The sequence below is a fragment of the Lytechinus variegatus genome, chromosome 5 (genome assembly GCF_018143015.1).
Source record: "Lytechinus variegatus isolate NC3 chromosome 5, Lvar_3.0, whole genome shotgun sequence".
Taxonomy (NCBI): domain Eukaryota; kingdom Metazoa; phylum Echinodermata; class Echinoidea; order Temnopleuroida; family Toxopneustidae; genus Lytechinus; species Lytechinus variegatus.
Window position 1 is genome coordinate 41,935,933 of NC_054744.1, and position 27,843 is coordinate 41,963,775.

General features: G+C 34.2%; 1 protein-coding gene across 1 annotated transcript; it reads left to right on the forward strand.

Moving 5' to 3' along the window:
* On the forward strand, positions 1 to 27,736 carry LOC121416193 (alpha-aminoadipic semialdehyde dehydrogenase-like). The gene is made up of 18 exons (XM_041609687.1): positions 1 to 277; positions 7,237 to 7,290; positions 8,596 to 8,661; positions 9,446 to 9,526; positions 10,264 to 10,387; positions 11,236 to 11,368; positions 12,261 to 12,305; positions 12,983 to 13,060; positions 13,561 to 13,618; positions 14,625 to 14,706; positions 15,405 to 15,499; positions 16,454 to 16,538; positions 17,807 to 17,913; positions 19,874 to 19,990; positions 20,549 to 20,646; positions 22,571 to 22,644; positions 24,432 to 24,507; positions 27,636 to 27,736. The coding sequence occupies exons 1-18, from the start codon at positions 95 to 97 to the stop codon at positions 27,688 to 27,690; spliced, it is 1,611 nt and encodes a 536-aa protein (XP_041465621.1). The 5' UTR covers positions 1 to 94; the 3' UTR covers positions 27,691 to 27,736.
* The last annotated feature ends 107 nt before the right edge of the window (positions 27,737 to 27,843 follow it).

The following is a 27,843-nucleotide window of genomic DNA, read 5'->3' on the forward strand; positions in this document are numbered from 1 at the left end:
GTACTGACGGTTCTGACGATCGCCGACCCGAAGTCTGTAGACAGTGTAGTGATAGGAGGGGAAACTCGGTTTCGAAGGAAATTACGCTAAAAATATGGCTGTTCATCTACTGAAGAGTGTTAGCCGTCAAACTTTGCAGTTGAAAAGACCCCTTTTGACTAGATTTAGCTCCAGTCTTCTCATTGAAGATCCAAAGTATGGATGGTTAAAAGAGTTGGGGCTAGGAATCGACAATGACGGAGCGTTCACCGGAGATCGATGGGGTGGACGTGGAGAGGTTTGTAATCTTAGTCCCGCTAGCGCTGGTCGCCCGCAGCATTTCGAATTCGATGCACGGTTTTTCTTTTGCACATTGTTTTTATCTCTGTTCTCGATTTTGGAGTGAAATAAACGTATTTTCTTCTGTGAACATGAAATATACAATTTTAAAATTGATCATTAATTTCTTTGTCACTTTCCACCTTTTTTGTATTTTGTAAAATGAACTGCGATATCGTACCATTAAACATGGCTTCTACTCCATAGACCCTTGCCTAGGCACGCTAGTTGGAGGCGTGTCGGGGGTTTGACCTATCACGTACGAATTATATGTGATCGCTCCCCTGCATGTATGAATGCAAATAAAGGTCTGAGATAACAAAGTGATACGAGTTGTGATATCTATTGCCATGATTGCAATGTACAGTAAATGTATCAATTTGTACTGTAATTTTATAGTTGCTTAACTAAAACAATAACATTGTTTCATTGAGTTGATGATTTCCTTGGCTGTGCAATGTAGAATAAAAGAGTGGATCTATACTAGTTTTAAACTTTTTAAGATAATTGTACAGTGTGTCTCACCTGGCGTAACAAAGTTAGGCCTAACTTTGTTACTTAGGAATAGAGTATAGACAGTGTAATAGTTTCAATGATCCCCAAATTAAATGGAATTATATGGAGGTGTAGGTCCTAGGGCTAGGCTATACTACTTGTATGTATCAAATACATACATTGTATTTCATTACCAAACACTTTTCCTTGAATTCAATCATACAAATTACTAAACAATTTTTTTTCTTGAAATTCATAAAACTACCTTATAATACCAAATAATATAACAATAAATAAAATTATAAAAATGATCAATATCTTGTTTTATTAGGGAGGCAGTGTAGCTCACAGGGAGGCAGCGTAGTTCAGTCGGTTAGAGTGCCTGTTCCGGATAAGATCGTAGATCTCAACGTACGTGGGTTTGAGTCCCGCAGCATGCCGGAAGATATCTAACAAAAATATGATGCTAGCGTTGTGTGTTAGCGTGGCTCACCACTGTGTTCAGTGTGGGTGTGAATGCAGTTGGAAAACACTCTGTCCATCGGAAAGGACGCAAATGTTGGTCCCTTGTATAGGAGAGTCACAAACATGTTAAAACCAATAAATTTGTCAAAGAGTAGGGTGTTCACCCAGTGTATTGCACCTCGTGACCTGCCGGTCCCCCGTTCTACAATACTGCAAGAATCTTCAGGAGTGAAGGAGGCAGTCAGTGTAGCTTGAAGCCTTGAAACCTATTAGCTTATATTGCAGAGCATGTGTTTTCTATGGGAAAATTTGGAAAATTTGCGAAAAAAAATCAGCTTCTTAAGGGCTATTTGAGTAAACAGACTTTAAAAACATGTCTTTTTCATCTTTTTGTTGTAGATCTTTTATTTAAATTCCCTTTGGCAAAATGGTGAATAATTCTTGTCAATGGCACATTACATGTTTTTGCTTGTTGGGTAGCTGGTTGGTAATAAAGTTACTCATTATATTAGTACTAAGTTTATTTTTCAACAAGTTGCACAAGATCTGAAAATTAAAATAGCAAATTATCATATGATGCAGGAGAGAAGTCAAGGGCTCAAGGCCAAATGTTTTAAGTCATGGTAGTGTAGTGCATTGGTGATTTAAAAAGTATTCTTTATAACGGAGCCTTAATGCTTTTGTCACAGGAGGTCCTTCTCCATTTATGTAAACAAACAACAATCCCTGCTTATTTGTCATCTTGAGAATTCAAGTAAAAATAAAGCTATACAAACTTGTCTTGGACATTCAAATGATGCCTGTGATGTTGAAAAAAAAATATAAAAATGATGAGTAGGCCTCTTACACAGTGCGTATCAAAAAAAAGTTTACACTTTGAAAAAGCCCTGGTAATTTAAAAATATACAACATGTGGGTAATTTTTTCACATACAATCCTGGGTTTGGGTCTCATCTATCCAATGAAAGTAAAAGCTTTGACAGAATGTTACACTTGAGTGAGCACTGTCCATTTTTGTAAAGCTCGCAGAAATCTGTTTGCGCAGAAATGCCCGTTTGTACGCTGTGTCAAGGGGAAAGGGTGAAATCAAACTTACCCTGCCAAACATTTCTCATACATTTCCCTTGCACTTTTAGTCAATTGAAATAAAACGGATACATTCAAGCATTTTCTAACAATTTTGCCACCCAAATTGAAATTTAATCACTTAGTATACACAACTTTGCACCCTTTTTGTGCCTGCTGAATCTGAGGACATAACTGAATCTGAACCAAAGTTTTATATCAGACATTTCTAGCACTTTTTCACTAAGTCTTTATCATTTAAAGTGGGTTTACGTTTCATTTTTTATTAAATACTTGTTTCTCCACATTTTTTCTAAGCTTGACAATGATTAACGAAATGAAAATCAAGCCTAAGCCATTTCATGTAAATCACAGCTCAGTGTAAGGCAAATATCGTCCCGATGGCCTTGGTGTGTGGGAGAGTGGGGTGTGGCGCAATGCACTCCTCGAAGTGGTTTGGGCAAAGAAACAAGTTAAATAGGTAAAAGATATCTTCAAATCAATTTTACGAGCTAAATTCCACGTGTTATTCATGATTAAGGTCTACTTTTATTCGCATAACTATTTCAAAGTTCTGCGCAAATCATTTTTCACTAAATTTTCAAAAGTAAGTGGTGCTCACTCAAGCGGAAACATTTTTCGACAGTTTTATCGTCATTTGCTTAAATGGACCTGTACCAATGTGAAAATGTGGAAAAATCTTCAGGATATTACAAATGTTTAATTTTACAGGATTTTTTCTAAGTGTAAACTTTTTTTTGATACGCACTGTAGTGGTAGACAAGTTGTATGCGCAATAATCACATGCACTTTGGTCTTGTGAATCTGTGACTCTTTCTTCATGTATGCCATATTACATTAAGCAGTTAAGTATATAGTGTGAGATTGCCAACAACAAAGGTCATCAGTCATTGTAGTATCCCATTGACTGTTACATGTCAATGTTGTTGTGAAAGTGCATTTATATTCTTATTTGGCATACAAATATCTAAACAACATTATACAAAAGTAGGATAAAGAGGTCACATGGATACCAGAAAATGAAAAAGATTACATGTACCATTAACCTAAATGTCTTCCTTTCCAATCCAATCAAAATGAAAACTATTTCTGATTGTTATAGAAGAAGGCACTAAAAGTAAAAATTTGATGGATTTGCCAAAATCATTATCAGCCAACCAACATTTAGTAAATAATAAAATACAAGTATATTGTTGGAGATTCTAAAACATTGGTTATTATGATTATATTAATTCACAAGTACTCAAATCAAGTGACCCCCCCCTGTGCCTCTTTAACGTCTGTTGAATTGTGAAATAATTATACTTTGCATTAAGATAATATCAATATCAATCTACATTTTGATATCAGTTTTAGATTCAATTCAATTCAATTCATTTATTTTCTCTTTCAATCTTTTTACATTTACAATGATAGTTCAATATACATATTTACAAAATATAATATATAAATCATTTCTATAATACAATAATACTATGAAATCGAAAGAGAAGGAGACCAACTAAAAAGCAGAGCTTGTAGGGTGAAGGCCCCCTTTCATAAATACATTTATGAATAAAAATAAGATAAAATAAAGAAATAAACAATACATATACAATGAATAAAAAATAAACAAGAATATAAATAAATAAAAATAAAAATGAATGAATCAGTATACACTGTATACAGAAATCATAAAACGATTAAACATATATACAAAGAGAAATTAACAAACACATTTACATATTAAGTTCTGAGTTACATAACTTTGTGAAAAAAAAACACGATAATTTAATATGAATCCAGAAGATATTTTTTAAGTTTTCCTTTGAAATTTTGTATTGAATTACATTGTATAATTTCCTTTGAAAAAGAATTCCATAATTTTGGACCAGTAAAAACAAATGTCTTATGTGCAAACGATGTTCTATTCAGAGGTAAATGAAAGGAACTCGCCTGGCGAGTGAAGTGCTTATGAATTGTATCATTTTTTACAAACATATTATCAAACGGTAACGGTAATTGTTTATTAATAAACTTGTACATTAACTGTCCGAGTTGAAAAGAATATAAATCTTTAACCTTCAAGACTTTATTTTTCAAAAACAGAATATTTGTATGTGCCCTGAAATCTGCATGACTAATAATACGAATCGCTCTTTTTTGTAATATAAAAAGTCTATTAATTTGAGAATTCGCTGCGTTACCCCATGCAACAACTCCGTAATTCAGATAAGGTAAAATTAACGTTGAATATAATGATAACAAAATATAATGGGGTAAGAAGTGACTTAATTTTCTAATGACACCAATATTGCGAGCAATGATTTTACAAATATTATCAATATGTGTTTTCCAAGAAAGTTTATCGTCAATGATCAGTCCCAAAAATTTAGTTGATCGCACTCTTTGAATAACAGTATCATTTAAAATTACATCTTTTGGTACAGTCGTAATCTTGTTGCTAAATAGCATGTAGCTAGTTTTTGCTAGGTTAAGAGAAAGTTTGTTAGCTGTTATCCAATTAGAAACATTTTTTAGTTCGTCATTGAATATTTGCGTCAATTGATCTGGGTCGGGGTGCGACAGAAATATATTAGAGTCATCAGCGAAAAGTATAAATTGAAGCAATCTTGATGACATATCAATATCATTTATATAAGTAATGAACAAAAGTGGGCCAAGAATGCTGCCCTGTGGAACTCCACAAAGAACAGGTTTATGTTCAGAAATATTACCATCAAGTGAACGAACTGTGAACGCCCGGTTAGATAATTCTTGAACCACTTTAGTGGTTCCCCTCTAATTCCATAATGAGAAAGTTTATAAAGGAGAATATTATGATCAACTGTATCGAATGCTTTTGAAAAATCTAAGAACATACCAATCGTATTCGAAGACTTGTCATAAGCTTTGGCAACTGTTTGAACTAAAGAAAGTATTGCATGGGAAGTGCTACTCTTTTCTCGGAAACCAAATTGAGTATCGGATAGGATGTTGTGCTTTTTAAAAAAACATATGGTTCGTATGTGAACCAATTTTTCAAGAATTTTAGATAAGTTTGTAAGCAATGAAATGGGTCTGTAGTTACTTGCTAATAGGGCTGGTACCCGGGTCCCGCCCGGAAGCGTCGGGTACCCGGGTAGAAAAATCAATACCCGATACCCGAAAATTGCTCACCAGTATAACGTACATTTGATTTGTATTGCGTAGTGTAAGACATGATTGTAAACTCATCACAAAAGTACACAAGTCTCATTTTGAATCTCACCTATTACCCTCGAAATATCCATAAATATATTAGTTTTTCAAGTGATGTTGATGTGACTGAGATCGTTCAATCGTCGCCATGTTTCTTTTGCAGCGCAGTGACGTCATCCAGCCACTGCGACGCAAGCCAATTTATGAATGAAAATATAGTAAGCATGCGCATTGCAAGCCTCAGCCCCACGCAGTATTCCGTCAAAACAAGTCTGCAATACTCTGTCACCTCGTACCAAAATCGACCTAGAATTTCACTTTCCTTTATTTCATATGAATTATGAAAGGTATTCTCAGAGGATCTGTTTTCTCACCGATACCACGCAAGTAAGCAAATTTTATTACTTCTTGCTTTTCCCTCAAAATCTTACGAAGTAGCGTCGATGTTACATCGTGTTCGTGAGTTTGTAGAATCTATCGCTACGTGAACATAGTCAATTGACTTCCGGGTTTCGGAGCATACGAGGAGCCAGCCAATCACGTTCTTGATACCAGTTTCAGTTCATTATAAACCGAAAATGGTAACACGATCGTGATTGGCTGGCGCATTTGACGCTCCGAAACCCGGAAATCAATTGACTTTGTTCACGTAGCGATAGATTCTACAAACTCACGAACACGATGTAATATCGACGCTACTTCGAAAGATTTTGACGGAAAAGCAAGAAGTTATAAAAATTTGCTTACCTGTGCGGTATCGGTGAGAAAACAGATCCTCTGAGAATACCTTTTTATAATTCATATAAAATATAGAAAAGTGGAATTCTAGGTCGATTTTGGTACGAGGTGACAGAGTATTGCAGACTTGTTTCGATGGAATACTGCGTGGCGCACGGGAGGCTTGCAATGCGCATGCTTACTATATTTTCATTCATAAATTGGCTTGCATCGCAATGGCTTGATGACGTCACCTATGGGGTTTTTCCACCAGTCATATTTCGAGCGACATGATTTTCGGGTACCCGCCCGAAAATTACCACGGGTACCCGAAAAGAAAAAAACCCGAAAGTCCCAGGCCTACTTCCTAGAGAACTATCACCCTTTTTGAAGACTGGTATTATCTTAGAAATATTCATTGATTTTGGAATATTTCCCGATGATAAAGACAAATTGAATATATACCGTAAATAAGAGGGTCAATTATATAATTCATAGTTTTCTGTAAAAGGATGTTATCAATGTTATCGAAACCTGCACTTTTGTTTAATTTTAGGCTAGATATAATTTTAATTATCTCCTGTGCGTTCGTAGGAGAAAAAAACATAGAACTTTGATTTCTATCTCCCAGATATTGATGAAATGAATGGGTATTTGTTGGTATACTTCTAGAGAGCTCAAATCCAATTTGTGAAAAATAATTATTGAAAATATTTGCCATCTGAGCTTTATCTTCAATAATAGAATCATTATGCAAGATGATAAAAAATGGTAAGGTATTCAATTTTACCTGTAGACTCTACTTTCTGTTCTTTTACAATTATTCAAGAGTTCAAACCAAAAGAACTCTTTACGACCCCCCATGAAGAAATGTCATTCTTGTATTAAAGTTTCTTTCGGCAGTGTTCTAACATTTTTTTTCCATTTATTTTTCATTTAATCGCTGACATATATCATTTTTGTTTTTATTTCCAGGTTGTATCATCCATCTGCCCTGCAAATGGACAAGCCATAGCCAGAGTCAGACAGGTTAGTTAATTTCATAGTGATTCCTTGAGGGACAAAGGGTTAAGACCAGCAAACTCTTGAGACATAAGGCAGAAACGGAACTATGGGATATATTGCCAGGGGTTTTGTATTGGGACAGATAGTATTTTCTGTTTGAGAAAGATGTTAGAGATGAGCAAGCGCCCACTGTGCATAGTCTTTCACGTAACTTGTGATGCTTGACTGTAAAATTATGATGTTGGTTGATCAATGAGTGCACGCTACTGAAAAGTCAGTGTTTCCCAATTGTATGCATGATCAATGACAAAACTTTGCGCACTGATGTTGCAACTTTGCACATTCGTACAAATTCAACAATCGTAATAATTAGTTTTCTCCCCTAACTTCAATTACATAAGCAAATAAAAGGCAACAGTTCTTGGATGGCATCTATATAATGATAATAATTATCAATGGTGCAATATGGATATCTTGAACTGAATGAAATAGCACGGAAACAATTGTCATTATTATCCCCCCAAAATTAATTCAGCGTGCAAAGAGTAAAAACTAAAGAACAGTAAAAACTAAAAGGCAAGACAATTACTTATCATTTGGAAGTTAAAATTAGTAAAGTAATGAATAATGGTTAATGAGTTGTTACCACATTGCTTTTCTTCAATTTTAATGGCATGTACAATTGTGATTGCTATACCCTTGTATTTAAAGAAAAATTCCAGTTCTGGTAACGATCTCAAAATGACTTTTTACAGAAACTAATATAATGACCACCCAAATGTCTGATTGTATGAATAAAAAATGTGCCAAAGGATTCTGGAAGAAATTGTGTAATTGCTGAGAAATAAGCAAATTAGTGCAGATTCGGTCACTTCCGTCGGGTCTTTATTCCAGCAATAATAAGACACTGTCCCACATGTGCCTATCTGTGTTGGCGATCTTCAGTGTGATTGTATTTCAGCTTAGATTTTATGATTTCACAAAGTTCAGTTTATGTAACTGTACCAGATCTAGATCCACGATGATATATAGTCATACTTAACCTTTGTTTTACAGACTTTCTCACAAAATTAGTGTTTTACCGCAACTACTATCATTTAGCTTTAAGTTCACATCTTTACAGAATGGATATAGAAGACTTTAAAATTTGACAATGTTTTGCCAGGTTTTCCACAGTACACATACTAATCCTGAAGAAAAAAAAATCAATTCTTTAGTACCATAATAATCTTTGCTTTGTTGATGTTGTCTTCTCCCCTCCCTCTTCATGTTGTTTTCCTTCTCTCCTCATTCTCATGTTATAATAATTATCAATTTTATTCTGTCCAGGCCTCAATGGAAGACTATGAAACAGCTATTCAGATGTCACAAGACGCCTACAAAATATGGTCAGATGTAAGTAGATTTGAAATACGGTATTCATTATTCATATGCTTAAATGTATCTGGTTTATTTAAATTGGCTAAAGATGCAAAAGAAATGTATAAGAAATGTACAGCATTTGTTTTCGCCCTTTTTCCTTGACACAGCGTGAAAACATGCCTTTCTGTGGAAAACAATTTCTGCGAGCTTTACAAAAATGGACAGAGCTCACTGAAGTGTAACATTCAGTCAAAATTTATACTTTCATTTTATAGATGAGACCCAAACTGAGAACATATGTGAACAAATTATCCCCATGTTTAAATTCCCAGGACTTATTCAACGTGTAAACTTTTTATTGATACGCATTGTATAATAAAACCTCACTCTGTCACATACCTGAAGAGCTGGGTTTAGGTGGAAAGGGCAAGCCCCAGGAGTATTACCATTGTAGTTGAGAATATGGAGTGATGTTGTGCAAAGGTTTGTACCTGCAAGGTAAGAGTGTCATAAAATATCTTCTGGATTAGATTGGATACTTGTAGAGGAATTTATGATTTGACTCGGGTAAAACATTGACAAAGAATTACAGTTTCCTTGACTAATTTGACGTATTCATTGCTTCCCTGACCTACAATGCAAGTAGCCAATTTGTGTGTATAGATACATGTAGACTTATCAGAGTTATTTCCTATAGTTAATCCTGAAAATTGTGGAAAGGAAAAAATTCTCTGTTAATCATAGATTAAAACTTATCTAAGTGATGTTCTTCACCTTGAATTTCTGTACTTTCATTTTCTTTTTTGTACACTTGCAGATACCAGCACCCAATCGAGGGGAGATTGTTAGGCAGGTTGGAGAGGCTCTGAGGGAGAAGAAACAATTCTTAGGAAATTTGGTAAGTAAAGTGTGTGCAATACCGGTATACATGTACATTCCAGTTTCATGATTAAAGAGTTAAGCCTTTCTCATTTTCTAAGTGCTATGGATCAAAATCATGGACCATCATTCCAAAAACTTAAAACCAGCACATAATGCTGTAATTTTGTTAATGCTTATGGCATCTTTAATCAAATTTACACCTGTGCCTGGTAGGTGAAGATTAAACTAAATTACTGTGACCCATGGGTCTCTCCTCCCAATAACTGATTGGGGGTGTGCAGTTGGACAACTATACCGAGATTCCCCCTTCTCTTACACAAATTGTCTACTGTACACAGGACATCCCTTTCACATCCTATCAGAGGGATGGATTGTTTTTTAAATGGGGCCGGCACCTAAACGCTCTTCAAATATGGATAGTGAAGCTAAGGCTATCATGAAGTAGATTAGGCTCCTAATTTAGAAACAAAGGTTGACATAATGGCTCAATGGTACAGCAGTTGTTTTTATACAAAGCTCTTGTTGCTTGACACTTGATTATTAGTAATATGTTCCAAGATGCTGTTTTAAGCTCATGAATTCCTGTCATTTGGGTAGCTGAGAGTTAATGTTCTATAGAAAAGAATCATTTGATATTGATTTTGTTAAACAGATTTGATGTAAACTTGATTCAAATCCAAGCAAATGTACTAATGAACCAATCACATGGGTAGTAGAATTTGCAAACTGTATTTTTTTCTGTATACTGTGTAGATAACTTTAGAAGTAGGAAAGATTGCATCAGAAGGATTGGGTGAAGTGCAAGAATTCATTGACATGTTGGACTTCTCAACTGGTCTCTCCAGAACATTAGCAGGACACGTTTTCCCATCAGAAAGTAAGAATCATGTTTTAAGATGCTCCCAGGCTCCCTTTGGGGATGACAACCCTAGCTTGCTTCCATACAGGCTGTGAAGGGGGAAACCCTGTTTCAGTCCCAGGAGCAAGTGGTTTTGACCCCTGGCTATATTTGGTTTGGGTTGACTGCCCATTCTATCTAATTACTATTGTGACATTATTTAATAATGTTTTATTATGTGGCAGTCATGGGCCACTTTTGATTTTATGATGGCAATTTCAGGCCAAAGAACAATCTAAAAAAAAAAAATCTGTGATTCAGCCTTCGGGTTGCAAATGATTTTTTTTGGTTTTTCTTATCAAAGATGCAAGTAGTGAGGAATATGCAATAAATATGTCAATTACTTCATAAAAAGTCATGCAAGATTGTTCTTTTATATACGCCTTTGTGACCTTACTCCAATGGAAAATGTACATTTCAAGCCACATCTTTAAACCAAATCTCACACTAACCCTAACTACAATCCCACATTCTGAACAGAAAATCCAATCACAAGCCTAACATAAAATCTCTATCTTTATAGAGATCTGTAGACAAAAGCAATTGTTGTAGGAACATACACTGAATATAAGTTGCTTTGTCATGCATGTATGAATCTTGCTTAGGAGTCTCTAAAGATTAAGTTACTGATGGACCTTGGCCCATTTGATTGGAAGCCCTTGTCGCTGTAAAAAAAATTATCTGAAAAATGTTCTCATATTTTTTACCATAATTTTTGCCTGGTCATTCATTCACTTGGAAATGAAACCCCAGAGGGTGCTTATTTTACCTGTGAAAGAATGATTGTAAGAGTGATTTTCACAAATCTTTTGCCATTATCTTCACAGGGCCTGGTCATGCACTCCTTGAGCAGTGGAATCCCTTAGGACCTGTTGGAATCATCACAGCCTTCAACTTTCCAAATGCTGTCTTTGGTTGGAATGCATCTCTTGCCTTGGTTTGTGGAAACTCTATCATGTGGTAAGTATGACAAGGAAATCAATGAAATAACTCTTTCTTATTTAAAAGGTTGTGGCTTTGAAGGCAAAGTAGTTAAATTGACCAACACAGATACGCACATAAGGGTATTTGTATTAATTGTAGCCTAGATAAAACCAAATGTTTATCATTTTTTCCAATCTAGTGCTTAAACCACTTACATTAATTATATTTTAAATATATTATGTTATTATTATCTACTAACAGAATGCCATACTTGGCTTGTGTTACTTATTACTAAGCAATTATTATTTTTTACACAACTTTAACCAGAATTATTTGGTACATAATTTCTATTTCTCATATCCAAACACTGTAGGTGGTCATTATGTTTGGTTCTATTAGAATTCATTTTGTAATTGTTTCTGTAACTGAACTGTTTTAGCCTCTGTTCTATTTAGCTGTTGTCATTCCCCCTTTCTCTGTCTTCTTAATGTTTAACTTTGTTAAGTGAGAAACACTGCTATTTATCTACTTGCATGTACTCAATAATGTATATATATTGGAAGGAAAATACATTTTCATTTTCCGAGCATTTTGCTTCCCAAGAGAATATTTTTTAACCCCCAAGTAAAGATGACAATCTATTCTAGAGATAACAATAGTAATATTCCCTTCTTGCTCAGGTTTATGAATACACTTTCCTAGGTAAGATGGTGACTGTTAAAGCATTACTTGTTTGATAGATTGGACTTTTAACATGTATTTGAGGAATATACATGTGACTGTAAGAAATGTAAGTTGTTATTGTTATTTTTCATTAAAGATACCTCAATCACCTGTGTTTTGTGATGAATTTTATTTTTTGTATTGATTGAGAGAAATTAGAAATGTCTCTGAGTCATATCTTCCTTTATTTTTTTTCACTTCATAGGAAAGGAGCCCCAACAACACCACTTGTAAACATTGCAACAACAAAGTAAGTATTCTGAACATAATAAACACAAATGACACTTTGTTTACTATCATTATACACTTCATCATTTTCTCAGAGAATTATACAAAACATGTAGTTGAAGCCATTAAATATGAATTGAATTTCATAGGGGCAAGAGAACTTAAGAAGTAGTAGAATGTGATCTCAGAGAAGTTATATGTTTCTAGTGGAGCCCGAGATCTTGCAAAGGCCCATTTACCTAAAAGATTTATTTTCTTGGAAATATTTCCTCAAAATTTGTGTTACAATAATTTGAAGCGCATTAGCTGGCAAGCAATTTGTGTTTTGAGAATTGTTATCTAGGGTTTCTATTTCATTCATTTTCACTTGGAGGAAGTTCCATGAAATAAACTTTTTGTATTATCTACTTTCCTCCATTCTTACTCCACTTTTTAAAGAACAGCTAAAGCCATGATGATTTAAAAACATCACAGCTTTTCATATGTGATGTAAAATTGGAAGAATTCATTTCATGAAGGTGCTGCATATAGGGGGTTTGATGTTCATATTCATGGAAATTCTCATATGTTATTTTTCTGGGATCATCATCCGCTGAACATGATGATGGGTGTGACCAGCCCTTGTGTATTATACATGTAGTTACAAACAATATTTTGTTTAGAAATTACTTTTTTATATCTTAAAATATTTTTTGACAGGATTGTTCAGTCAGTAATGGATGCCAACCATATGCCCCCTGGTCTTGTAACACTGCTATGTGGAGGAGGGGATATCGGGTGAGTAAAGTTCTCCAAGAGAGATGAATTTTAACATATAATGTGTGCTAATGAATATTGAATGTCACCAGCTTAGATGTCAAAAGGAATTTATTGAGTTTTAATAGGTATGGCTTTTTTCTTATTACTTCAATAACCTACAGAAGTAAAATAATAATAAATGTTAATATTTGTAAGTTCTGTATTGATTTATCTTCATGATTGTATCATTGATATTTTATTTATTTATTTATTAGAACATATTTATTCAGGTACAAAAGATCAACATAAAACTGTTTTTCATCACTGACCTTTGTACATATGTATCATAAATTTTAAATCTGTAAAAGATAGTGAAAAAAATGCGGTGTGATCATTATGATCACGGTATACATGCATCCTATCAGAAATATACAATGATATTTATTCAGGGCAAGTCAATCAGTACCTCACCTGTTTTGATCATTTTCCATAAAACATAATTTGACACACGATGTGCACCATTTGTTCTATTCTGACAGTGAAGCGATGGCAAAGGATACCAGAATTCCACTTCTGTCTTTCACAGGAAGCACTCCAGTGAGTATTCAATGTGTATAATGATGATTATAAACAATTTTTGTTTAGCGTATATCATATTTTGTTACAACACCTAGTTAGCTTGTATGTTAGAAAATGGTAGGCTGAATGTCAAACATTGCTACCGTTGCACACATGACGTACCATCCAAAATGTACTGTTGCACGGCTTTAGAAGGTGACGTCACAATAGGATTTAATTCATTGTGCTCAGTAAAGTTGAATTAAAATTTTTGCTCCCTTTTCATTGATTACTGCAGGGAGAAAACTCTTTTTTTCCAACTTTTGCTAGATTTTGAGGCATTGTACAACACAAATAGCGAATATTCATATTCGTGCAATGGTGTGAGATTTTTCAATTGGTGAAAGAAAGAGACGCTCTATTCAACTCGGCTAATGCCTTGTTGAATAGAGTATCTTTTTTTCACCTCATGCAAAATCTTGCACCATCGTACTCATGCCTATAAAGAACTTATGATCATGTCAACTTTGCAATATTTATCATGGAATCCATTAATCTGATATGCTCTTGAGCCATTTTACTACGAATGTTATAATTTTGGCAAAGTTACCACTTTAATAAGTTCTTATGAACGAGGCTCAGGATACTTCATAGACGAAGTGGCATTAGACCAATTGGGTATTGACAAAATTTGGCATAGCCCAAGTAGAAATAAGACCAAAAGGAAAATGGGAAAAGTGTCCTTTATTTATAATCGTATCTGTTTAACTCTTTGAAGAATGGGATTAGACTATATTGGGAAGCTAACACCAAGTACATATGATCTGAACAGGTTTAGCAGAGCGTTTTTGTCCCAAGATTATTTTCTAATAAAATTTATTTCCAATTATAATTCAAACTATGTCAAATGAAGGCTGAGTGAATATAGCATTGACTTGATTCACTCTCATTTAAATCATTTCTGTTTATTTGAACAGATTCTTTTTTATTGCCATGCCTAGTTGCTGGAAAACAGAGTATATGAATGTTTGATCTTTCATTCTAGGTTGGGCAGAAAGTTGGCACCATGGTGCAAGATAGATTTGGAAAGTCTCTTCTTGAACTTGGGGGAAACAATGCAATAATTGGTAAGCTCAAACACTGATAGTTAACAGTTTGCAGTAAGTCATGAAAACACAATGCAGTCAATGAGCATGTAAGCTTTGTTGTTAACTACATGTATAGGACTGATGTTTTTCTCCAAAACCATTAGTTTACATTGATCATTATCAGCAATAATTTGTGAAAACCAGTTATATGATCGATGACTAGGCTTTGTCTTCCAGGACCTATAACTTAAACATATCTCATTCCAATTAAGATCGCTTTATGTTTCTAGATATTCATTGCAAAGTGTGATATTGTAAAGCATCAGCTAAGTAGTTACAGTAAGCTAATTGAGCACTCCTGGTTCAGTGGCCATTGTAAGGATTTTAATGCTGACTTGCCTTGATGGTGATACCACATTATTGCTCTACTAGACTGGTATTGACCCAAGTCAAAGATGGGGTAATATGGGTCTCAGGCTGGCAGTAAACATGATAAATAAACCTATTTGGTCTCCCAGAACTGCATCATTCAGTAAGCCTAAGTATGGTTATCATGATTTTCCTTATGATTACAGGCTCTCTCTTCTAAATTTTACACCCTGATGTAAAATAATACATTCATAGGAATAAACATTTTAGTGTATTAAAATCAGAACCCTCCCCGCAGGAGCAAAATCAGTTTCTTTTTACGTTATGAACAAATCAGCAATTAATTTGTCCTTTCTATTTTCTCCCAGTGATGAATGATGCTGATCTTGATATGGTTGTACCTGCCGTTCTCTTTGCCAGTGTGGGTACAACAGGACAAAGATGTACCACTACTAGGAGACTGGTAAGACCCCCCACCTCCATCCCTGTTACCTTTTTAGCTCCATCTTAGCAGGAATCCTGCTCACCATTGTACCTTCTAATCCTTCCAATTCTGTATAGATTTAAATTGTATGGTTATACTTTCCTAGAAAGTGCTTAAGAATGATTTCATTGTAAGTCTCTAAGAATTCTATATTAATGCAGCATCATTACATCATTACTCAAGTCCTACATGTTGTAATTCCTTAAGAGATAACATACTCAAGTTTTTAGCTACACATGTACCTACTAAGTACGTATGAATTCTAATTGCCTTGTCTATTGTGTTATTGAGTCCCCAATTCTTATTGATTATCAGGGATGCTTCCTAAATAAAGGAATTTTTTCATTTCAAATAAAAATTATTATTTCAACATCTCCCTAAACCATTCCTTGATTACTTCCTCTGTGCTTTTTTTTGTTGCAAAGAATTTCTTTTTTAGATTTTCTAATAGCTAGTTTCCCTTGAAGATACTGTCAAAGATTGCAGTTTTGCAGCAATATTTTCATATGATGCTATTGTATCAGTAATTATTAAAATGTTCATTTTCTCTTATTGGCCTTTACAGTATTATGGTAATAATACTACTATGATAATAACTTTTATGCTCCTGCAGGAAGTTTTTGTACTTATTGGGGAGAGTTGATATGAAAAGGGGCAATGGACAGGGTCCCTATTGTTTTAAGGTGTCTTTTCTAACATCAAACCCCATTTAATACCAGATTTTATGATAACTTTATGTTTTTATTGTATCACATTTTTTATTGGCTAGAACTGCTGTCTTGTAACTTGTGTAAAATCAGATTTGTGAAATCAGGCGTGATTGATCACAGATTCAGATACCCTTTGGCCTTTACTATAATATAATTCACTTTTAATGCTATCTCTGAATGAATAGTTGTTATTGATAAGTAAAAAAAAGTTATTTCCTATCAGATACTTCATGAAAGCATCCATGATGAGGTTGTCAACAGACTAAAGAAGGCCTATGGTACAATAAGGATTGGAGATCCATTGGATGGTACGAATTAAGTGGATTTGTTTTATGCAGTGTTATGAATGGAAATATGATTATGAATATAAAAGTCAAAATCAAGTTGATTAATAGGATTTTTTTCTTATGTGTGAGATGATTCATGTACATTTTAATTTTAAGTGCCTGTTCACAAGAGGGCAGAAAAATTCAGGGGGGGGGGGGGAGGCTGGGAATGTTTAAAAGAGCCCCACAAATTCTCTATTAATGCAATGTTAAAGCTTATCTAATGTTGCAGATTTAGGCAGTAGGTTGTAAGAAGTAGCCCAAGAATGTTAAAAAATTATATTTTTGCCTGATCCATACATAAGAGCATTGTATGACCCATTGCCATCAGAATATGGTGTTATACTTAAAACATTGTTATGTTAAAAAGTCATCAGACCTCTAATATTGTTCCCCCCAAAATGGTTCTTTCACTTGCCTTTCGAAAAGAGGGTTATGGTTTCAACTTCAGGCCATGTCGTTATTCTTCAGCAATGCGTATTGTGCTTCCCTTTTCCTAGGTGAATTAATATATACCTAGCAAGAATATTCATTCCTTGTTAAAAATGCCTGTGCGTTTGGAGGATATAACTGTATACACCCAGGGTAATAATGAACCTTAAGTTTTGTGTGCTATGAAGTACATGGTTATAATTAATAATATATAAAACAAGATTTTTATTTATCTATTTATTTATTTATTTATTAGAACATATTTAATCAGGTACAAAAGATCAGTATAAAACTGTTTTTCATCAATGACCTGATGAAAACATAAAGAACAACATAAATCATCACATCATACATGAAAATAAAGTCAAAATCTAAATCAAAGATAACAATACTTAGTAACATAAATAAACAAATATTGTTACTTAAATGATAATATGAATCAAGCTAAAATATTTTAAATTATTAAAAGGGAACAGTAACTAATTTTAAAACTACTAATTGTATAATTTATTCGCTGATAAAAACAATGAACAATGAAATAATTCTGGCACAATAGAAAATCGAGTGAAAAAATGGCAATCAGTTATAAATGTATGTCTAACTATAAGATATCATTACAAATAAAAGCAATGTAACATCAATGTTAAAGAGGAATAGGGGAATTGTATGTTACAACAAATGAAATATAAGTAAGGGTTATTATGGACAAAATCATTGGATTACTAATACTATCTGAAAAAGTATAGGAAGAGAATTTTAAGAAAGAAGAAAGAATTTTAATGTTGTATGAACACTTTATTTTCTTTGTATTCTTACAGACAACACATTATATGGTCCCATGCATTCTAAACAGGGCATGGAAGTGTTTAAGAATGCTGTTTCAGATGCTGTAGCACAAGGAGGACAAGTGGAAGTAGGAGGAAAGGTAAATGATTGCACAAAGGGTTGCTTGTTTGTGGTAACGATTACAAAATGAGTTTGTATAGAATCCAATGAAATGTCACCAAAGTGTCTGATTGTATAAATAAAAAATATGTGCCAAAGGATTCTGGAAGAAATTGTGTAATTGCTGAGAAATTAGCAAATAAGCATGGGATTCGGGACAAGTGTCGGGCTGACATTCAAAGCAATAATAATACACTGTCCCACGTGCGTTTTTCTGTGTTGGTGATCTTCAGTGAGAACATTTTTCAGCATAGATTTCAAGATTTCACAAAGTTCAGTTTATGTAACTGTACCAGATCTAGATCCTTGATGATATAGTGACAATTAAGCTTGGTTTCATACACTTTCTCGTGAAATCAATTTTTACTGCAACTACTTTCATTTATCTTTAAATCAACTTGAAACAAAATAAAAATCATGCACATTATTATTTTCAGCTCATCTAAAGCAATTATTTTTGACTTACGTACTCATTATGGTTCTGAATGCTGGCTGTACGCATCTGGTATTGGTGCCAGATTGTTTTGTCTCTTTTGGCACTATGTATTTCTGGGTGTATGTAGTTGAATGCAACTCCTTTTTAAAGAACACCAATAATGCCAGTGACATAGGAGCTACAATCAATTATACATTTGATTGTTGTCTTTAGTCTGTGATCAATTAACTTTGATAGCTACTGGGGCCCGTAACACAAAGCTTAGCAATGATTGTAGAAACACTTTTCTACGCTTGATTCCATTGACTACAATACACAATCAATTATGAAAATCAAGCGTACGATTAATCGCTAACCTTTGTGTTATGGCACCCAGGTGGGTGTTTCATAAAGCTGTTTGTAAGATACGAATGACTTTACGCATGACTGGTGATCCTTTCTTGTGCTATGTGATATCCCTATGCAATTGAGTTATGACCTAAGAACGTGTTCCAGTCATGCATTAAGTCGTTCATAACTTTACGGGCAGCTTTATGAAACACCTACCATGTCTGATTTTTTTTCATGAACATGTCTGTGTTTGGATATCTTAAGGTCTTGTATGAGAAAAGTTCACACAAACATAATGATTAAAAACAATTTCCGGAGTAGTTACATGTATTATTGAGAATAATTCAATATATAATTGTGCACACACTGTACATGTTAGTATTGAGATAACTATGCCACATAACAGGTGCATCTCTAATTCAAAGATTGTATATTACAGGACATACCAACATGAAATATACTCTTGAGTAATGTGAAATTTACAGCCAAGCTTGTAAATAACAGAGATGAGATATGTACATGTCATTATCAAGGAGTTGATTTCATTCTCTCAAACTGTAAACAAGAAGGAATGTAATTGACATTTAGAAGGTGACCTTGTGGAAGAAAGCTTATTCAATTTGCATGATGTGAAAATTGATACACTAGTGTACTTATTTATTGGGAATGAAGGCAGTTTCATAGTTGAAGACCAACATCATTTTTTTATCACATGATTTTATTTTTAATCTATTGTAATACAGTGTATTAAAAAAGATATCGCTGTTTCAAATTTGATTTCTTAGTAATCACAAGATTACTTACAATAACATTTGATGAATTGAAGATTGTCTTTTCTGTAGAACATATTATCTCACAGATTTTTAGAATTACATGTAGTTGGCATTATTCTGTCAGTATATTAATAGAACACAAGAAATTTCAGAATTTCAGAATTTTTAAAATATGCAATGAATGTGGAATGTTTTAATTGTTATTTAGAGCAGATGACCTCTTGTATTTTTTTTTATATTTTTGTTCGGGTATACCTGTAGGCTGTAGATGATTACAATATGTTGAAGCTGCATGTAGATGTCTCTTATGTTTTAACATCAAATGTACTGCTAACAATTTGGAATTCTTAGAAGTACCGGTAGTTCTTTATTGTAAAATTTTTAATATTCTTTTCTTTCAGATTATAGATAGACCAGGATTCTATGTAGAACCAACCATTGTTACTGGACTTTCTCATGATTCTGAAATCATTCTAAGAGAATCGTTCGCACCTGTTCTGTATATCCTGAAAACAAAGGTAAACTTCTACAATCTTTTTTGTATTGTATGAAGTGTAAGGGTAAAACATAACTTTGGATGGATATGGTAGTGGAGGTGCTGATGACTATGATGCTAGTGATGAACAAAGTTGTAATGATGATGTTGATGACAATGATAGTGATTATAAGGCCTGTGATGATGATAGTGATGGTAGCCGTGATTATAGTGACAATGATATTGGTTGGGATGGTGATGGTGGTGATAATGATTGTGGTGATGATGGTGGTAGTGGTGGTGCAATAGTGGCAATGGTGGTGGTGATGATGATTAGGAATACAATGTTTATGATAGTGATAATGATGATAATGGTTATGATGGCGGTGACGATAATAATTATCATTAGAATCAATATTATTGTGTGATAATAATAAGAAAGAGGTTTTATACTGCTAATGCAGAAATTTAAGCATGCACAGATTTTTTTTTCTATATCTGAAATGCATGATATGTATAACTGTTTTATATTTATAATCATACATGTAGCTCATGATTCTTTTTAATACTTATAAAGATGAATGTGTTTATTTTTGTTTAGAGTTTTGATGAAGCTCTATCCTGGAACAATGAGGTCAAACAAGGTCTCTCCAGCAGTCTCTTCACAAAAGATTTAGGAAAGATCTTCCACTGGCTTGGGTAAGTGCATAGTCATTGTTATTGAGGGGGGGGGGTGCATACTCATTTTGTTAAATAGGTACATGTATACAGGAGCAGGAAGAATATCCCTAAAGTCTTTTTTGTTTTATAGTTATAGCACAGTCATGTTTCCCCTATGGTGGCTGTAGGGCGAGTCGGAAATGGTCGGAAGTCGGAAATGCTGTGGAGCGTCGTGGCCCAGTGGATTAGTCTTCGGACTTTGAAACAGAGGGTCATGGGTTCAATCCCAGCCACAGCGTAATTTCCTTCAGCAAGGCATCCACAGTGTGCTGCACTCGACCCAGGTGAGGTAAATGGGTACCGGGAGGAAGTTATTCCTCAAAAAGCTGTGTGCACCTGAATAGGTAGCCTAGCTTAGCCGGGTAATAATAACAGCAGGGCCCGCTGAGAGAACAGTTTTCGGAACTGAAGTGGCTACCCTGGGTAAATATACCTCTATTATTATTATTATAAATGGCCGTTTTATCATTTTTTTGGTACCAGCTACATGTAGGTAGTTTGAATAAAATGAATAAAACAACTGTTTTTGATTCACAGTAAGGGAAATGTGACTGCAGCATTAAGAAGTTTTTGGATCGATAAAATTGTGTAAAATGTCAGCTTAATCCCACCCCACCATCATTTGGTAAATATTCAGTTGACTGTGGTGATATATACTTTTAACTACCGTACTTCTAGTTTCCACACAAATAGTGGCTGGGCTGAAGCTTTTGAATTTGCAATTTCACTTCGCACATGAGAATCGTCTCAGAATATACAACACCTTTCTCATTCAAATCTAAGTTTTCAGAATTAAAAAAAAAAATCCTGATATGAATGATAATTCTTTATTGAATTTTTACTTTCATATTAGATTTTAATGTACATGTCTTAATGAATAATTGATTGCAACAAACTCTAGGAATCAATGCCCATCATATTGTGATGTGAATGCTGCCCTCTATATTAGGTATTTCAGAATATTTTGTATACATGTTTGTACCCTGAAGTATTTAAGGGCTGTGTTTATAACTTTGCAGGCCTAATTACATGTCGGAACAGGACAAAAATAATGTCATATTTTGATTTGAAAAGAATTTTATCGAATGGTCTTGAGTGTTACTGGGAGATTGACTGATTAGAATTGCTTGTAATACCTTGCCAAATAAGATGTACATGTATGTAAGCCTTTCACAGGATGTCTGTATTGTTTGATCAATAGTCACAGAGTGCAGTATTATATCGTTATAAATGCATTGTTACCCAATTAGATGAATACATTTAGAATATAGATTTTGAAAAAAAATGTAACGTAAAATTTTGAGGCAAAAACTATTCTTAAAGTTAATATTTGATATTCTAAAGTCAAAAGATTTGGAAATGAATATTGAGTCACAGGGCTTTATCTAAAGCCATCAAAGCTATGGCCATCGATACCCATTTGATTGGCTTTGATTTACCTCTCATTACCTGTAGAGATTTGATGTGAACTTTAAATATTTTCCCATCTGTGCTACAATGTACATGTATATATATTTGTATCAGGTCTATACATGTAGATGTAAAAGTGGGCTTGCCCTGAAATTATGACAATTTAAAGCTTTGGAATCATGTGCTATTGAAATGTTCATGTGTAAAATGACACCTTTTCTGAATGGTTTTTGGGAATTTTTTACTTAACAACATTGAGATGATTTTCATCTATTTTAACGTTTTTGCATACTAGTACATTGTAGGTTCAGTCGTTTGATTTACTTTGAAGGTATTTCAAATGGTTGTCAAGGTGCTCCCATTGCAAATAACTAATGCATCTGTTCCATCATTCAGTTTTGCATCTTATTATGTATCGCAAAGTGCACAAGAAGTTATTTATGATTATCATGAACTACGTAAGTCACAAATTTCAATTTTCTTATGTATATAGACCAAAAGGCTCAGATTGCGGAATTGTAAATGTCAACATTCCAACAAGTGGAGCAGAGATAGGAGGAGCATTTGGTATGTTATAAATTTTGTTTAAGCTGTTGCAGTTAAGAACTTTCTTGACATATTTCTTACATATGTGTAAATTCAAAATGATCATGGTAACACATTAGGTTACTATATTTACATGTATTTTGCATATTTTCCTATTTGATCAATGAGTGTCGATTTTAATTTATTCATGATATACTTTGTTACATACATGTATATTTCTATATTTAAATTTGTTTATGGTACTAAGTTTTTTCACCTTTTTATTGATGATTTTTTTGAATTGTAAATTTTTGCAATGCCGCAAAGAAAGTATTTTTAATAAACCATTTTGAATTGGATTGAATTTATTCCTTTTTTTAAGATGTTACAATTAAACATACATGTACATGTAAGAGAGGAAGAAGAAATTTTCATCCTCAGTTATTTTCTTGGTATGCACGTGGGTTCTGCTAATTGATATTCTGCTTCTTTTTATAGACGAATGACTTTGACATGTTTTTGTCATTAGATTTTGAGGTCATTTGGAATTTTGTAGAAAGAGTAACACTACGATGAGACATGTAAAATAAATCACCTTACTAGTTTTGATAGTAATTGAGTGCAAGGCTTCTGTCTTTATGAAGTACTTCACCCAGAAAGCTACGCAGTGCATGTTATTACCACTAATGAGCGATTACAATTTTTTGCGGTAGGATATTAATTGCTATGTGTTTCATTCCTGGGTAATTACTCATGGTTGGTGTTCTCAGTAATCCACTCTGGTTCAAGTAGCTATGGACAATCCCTGTATTTTGTTTATTCAACATGGCTGCTTTGGTCTAAGGCTGCACAATTTTTCATATTTTGGTATTCATTTGTGGCTTGCTGTCAAACCACAATGTTCCCTGTGAATAACTGTTAAACAATTTTCACACACCAATTTTTTTAGCTTAAGTTAACAAATCAATATTTGCATGGTCACATGTTAAATATTATACAGATATTGCCTACCTAGAGTGTTTGAATATATAACATTTCCACTCCCTGACGGAGTTATATTTTTCCCAAGGGATATATTTTGCCCAAAGCGCGCAGCACTGAGGAGAAATATTCTCCCGAGGGAAAAATATAGCTTCGGAGTTGAGTTGAAAATGAAATGTTACTTATTAAAACGATAGACCAGGCAATATCTTTTAATATCATAAAGTCTATGTAGATTCGCCATCAGAGATTGCATTGATCATCTGGCTCCAACTTGAAATTCTTGCTACAGCTCTGATCCATCTACTTCATAATAATTTTTTTAAAAATACATCAAGCGCGTTCTTAATGCAAACGTCGCATTAACATTAGCGCGTACATCAAATAAACTACCTGATTATGCAACTTGTAAGCAGCGAGTGACGTCACCTTAGTGAATGTAATGCTGCAATTGACAATACAACGCAGAATTCACTGAGGTGACGTCAAAACCCAGAATATAACAAATGTGATCCTCGCAGCTATGGTCACAAGATCACGTATTCGCTTATCACTGATTTGAATCTACCTAACCTATGTAATATAACCATCTTATTTACAGCTTTATGTGTTTCAGATCATTTTAGTTTATTTTCTTTGAAAAAAATACCTCACAATATTTCAACACATATTCAAAGCATATTCAATTTGCATTGTGCAGTGATATATATCACTGAAATTTAGTTAGCACAATGCACTATTATACATACATGTGGGAGAGGGGTGCCCCCCCCCCCTTTTCTCTCCTGTATCTTTGGCGTGTCTATAGCTCAAAATCTTATACCAGTGCTATGTATTACCTTGTACAGGTGGTGAGAAGCATACAGGTGGTGGTAGGGAGTCTGGTAGCGATGCATGGAAACAATATATGAGAAGATCTACTTGGTAAGTTCAACAAACTTTATCATCACTGTTTAAACACATGATCAGCTTCAGGTCATCGTCATAATGAAAGAAAATTTAAAGATATATGAAAATGATTACTATGCAGCTGAGTTGGTTATTGTTTTTTTTAAACATGTAGGATTTTGGATTATCAAATATTTGAAAATTTGAATTTTTACTAATGATAGTGACAAAAAACAATAACAGAAATATGTATATGAACAAGGATATTTTATCAACATTTCGTTAGTCACAGTTTCTGAATTATAACTTGTGTTCCAGGTAAGTTTGAAATATGTGGGCAACTGAAGAGAACCTTTTCATGTGACACTGCTTACATTATATTTTTTCACAAAGAAAATATCAATTTAATTGCAAGAATACCAACTTTACTGAAATTACAGGAACAAACATGTCTATTTAATGGCTAGATGACCCAAGATATTTGAGAACTTGAATGTTTACATTGCCCCAATGTACATTTCCCAATTTAGTGTCAATACATACCCACCTGTAAAGTCTTGTGTTGGTCAAAGTCCACCTAATTAGTCATGCCACAGATTTGTCCACTGGTATATACCCCTCCCCTTCATATTTATTTGAGTGACTTTTATGTATTTACCGTTGAGATTAATGGTGAGTGTTACATAACTAGTTAGGGCTCTTAACCCTCTAATTCTTCTCCTTCAACTATCTACTTATACTAGCAAATTGTATCGATTCAGAAGTCAATTTATGGGATTGGCACCATATTACAGTATGCTATTCTTAGTGGTATTAACTCTTTTCACTTTTGATTGAAATGAATGTGAAATGATCAATTACCTGTTTCACTAAATATGTCATTTCATTACAAGCCATGACAATTATAATAGTTTGATTAAAAGATTTTTGTATGGAAACTGATGATAAATGTTTATATATTTTTGCTATCCAATCTGCACGAGTTACTGTATTTGGGGTCATAGGGTCAAAGGTCACATATATTTCAGGATTTTATAGCGTCTTTTTTGTCTCACCTGCATAGCAGAGTGAGACTATAGGCGCCGCTTTTCCGACGGCGGCGGCGGTGGTGTCAACATCAAATCTTAACCTGAGGTTAAGTTTTTGAAATGACATCATAACCTAGAAAGTATATGGACCTAGTTCATGAAACTTGGCCATAAGGTTAATCAAGTATTACTGAACATCCTATTAGAGTTTCATGTCACATGACCAAGGTCAAAGGTCATTTAGGGTCAATGAACTTTGGCCGATTTGGGGGTATCTGTTGAATTACAATCAAAACTTTAAAAGTTTTTGGATCTGATTCATGAAACTTGGACATAATAGTTTCAGGTCACATGATCAAGGTCATTTAGGGTCAATGAACTTTGGCCGAATTGGGGGTATTTGTTGAATTACCATCATAACTTTGAAAGTATGTTGGTCTAGTTCATAAAACTTGGACGTAAGAGTAATCAAGTATCACTGAACATCCTGTGCGCATTTTAGGTCACATGACCAAGGTCAAAGGCCAATGAACTTTGGCCATAATAGGGGTATCTGTTGAATTACCATCATAACTTTGCAGGTTTATTGATCTGACTTTTGAAACTTGGACATAAGAGTAATCAAGTATCACTGAATATCCTGTGCAAGTTTCAGGTCACATGATCAAGGTCAAAGGTCATGTGAGGTCAATGAATTTTGGCCACATTGGGGGTATTTGTTGAATTACCATCCTATCTCTGTAAGTGTATTGGTCTAGTTCATAAAACATGGAAATAAGAGTAACCAAGTATCACTGAACATCTTGTGCGAGTGATAGTAGTTTTCAAAGTCAGCACTGCTGCTATGTTGAATCGCGTGATGCTGGTGAGACGGCCAGAGGCATTCCATTTGTTATTCCATTTATCTCAATTAAAGTGCAGTATTTGGGAGTTGGAAGGGGCAGAACATTGTTTGTGCTTTATTATTGTGTGCGAAAATTGAAGGTTGATCGTATTACCAAGTCAGCAAAGTATAAAGTACATCTTTAATATTAATTAAGAAAAACATATATATATGAAGAACACAAAATTCATTCAGATAATATTGTTGGAGATGTGGAGTTTGAATGCATCAAAATAGAAGGATACAAATTCTCATGCCAGCAGCATTAACCCATTGCCTATTGGAAATGGTTAGTCCATGTTCAAAGGCTATGAGAACTTAAACAGAATTCAACAGGTTAATATCCTTATCATCTTAAAACCAATACTCAGTTGCTTGATGGCAACTTATAGAGACATGTTGATATGCAGCACAGTATAAATGGCTGTAATCATTAGTGAAGTAGATAAATATATGTACTAGTGACCTTGTTTAATTAGATTATAAATACTTCAGAAAACACGCACTTTGCAATTCAACAACTTTATCTTATTGTGTAACTTGCCTGCATATGATGTGACTTCGTCAAAGTGTGTGGAACTTTGTAACTGTTTATAAAGGTAGGGCATCAAAATCAGAAGTAACATCAGAAGTTTTATTTAGATTATGATGTAATACAAACCTTATCCTTAGGGAGAGTTTGCAAGCCTCATGTCTGGACATTTTCATGGGGATGAGGAAATTCAGTTAAAATACTGCAAGTTAAGTCTGCATAAGTTGACCTATAGATCAAAAAATTACCTCAAAGTGTTTTGTTACAGACCAGGTGTTATTTCCACCCATCCAGGAATTCATCCAAGTTAAACATTACTGTGGTCCCAAGATATTTGAATGTGATAGATTTACCTTTAATTTCATTGATATCCAACAAACATTGACTCCCATGTTTCTTGTTTTTACACCAACTATCACCAACCCTGCCCTCTCTTTCTAGTTCTCACCCACTCGCTATTTCTTTTTTCACCTCTTCCCTTTTCACCAATCCTCTTCTCACCTTCCACCGGCTGTATCCACTTTCACCCCATCTCTCTGTGCCATCCTCTTTTCCCTCCTCTTTTATCATGTATAAATGGCTCCTGATATCTTTACATTGTTTGCTCTCTGTCTTTCTCTCCCTCTCTTTCTCACTTTCTCTCCCTTCCCCTAGCCCCCTTCTCCCTTCCTGAGCTCCCCATATTGACATTGACACTCTTGGCTTTTTCTTCCTTATACAGTACTGTGAACTATAGCAAGGATCTTCCATTGGCTCAAGGTGTCAAGTTTGAATAACTGACTGACAAAACGATGCTGCAATAGATGATTCGGAAATACACCCGCAACCATCGAAAAATGATTCTGGTCACACTCAATTCATTTTGCCAATATATTGTAGATTTTGATGAGGAAATGTGGTGGTATATACTTATGCTTGTTATGTCAAAG

Excerpts from the sequence above, each read along its gene's own strand:
- LOC121416193 (XM_041609687.1), top strand. The coding sequence starts at position 95 with ATGGCTGTTCATCTACTGAAGAGTGTTAGCCGTCAAACTTTGCAGTTG. Across the intron at positions 7,291-8,595 it reads CCATAGCCAGAGTCAGACAG|GCCTCAATGGAAGACTATGA; the intron begins GTTAGTTAATTT and ends TATTCTGTCCAG. Across the intron at positions 13,061-13,560 it reads TGTGGAGGAGGGGATATCGG|TGAAGCGATGGCAAAGGATA; the intron begins GTGAGTAAAGTT and ends CTATTCTGACAG.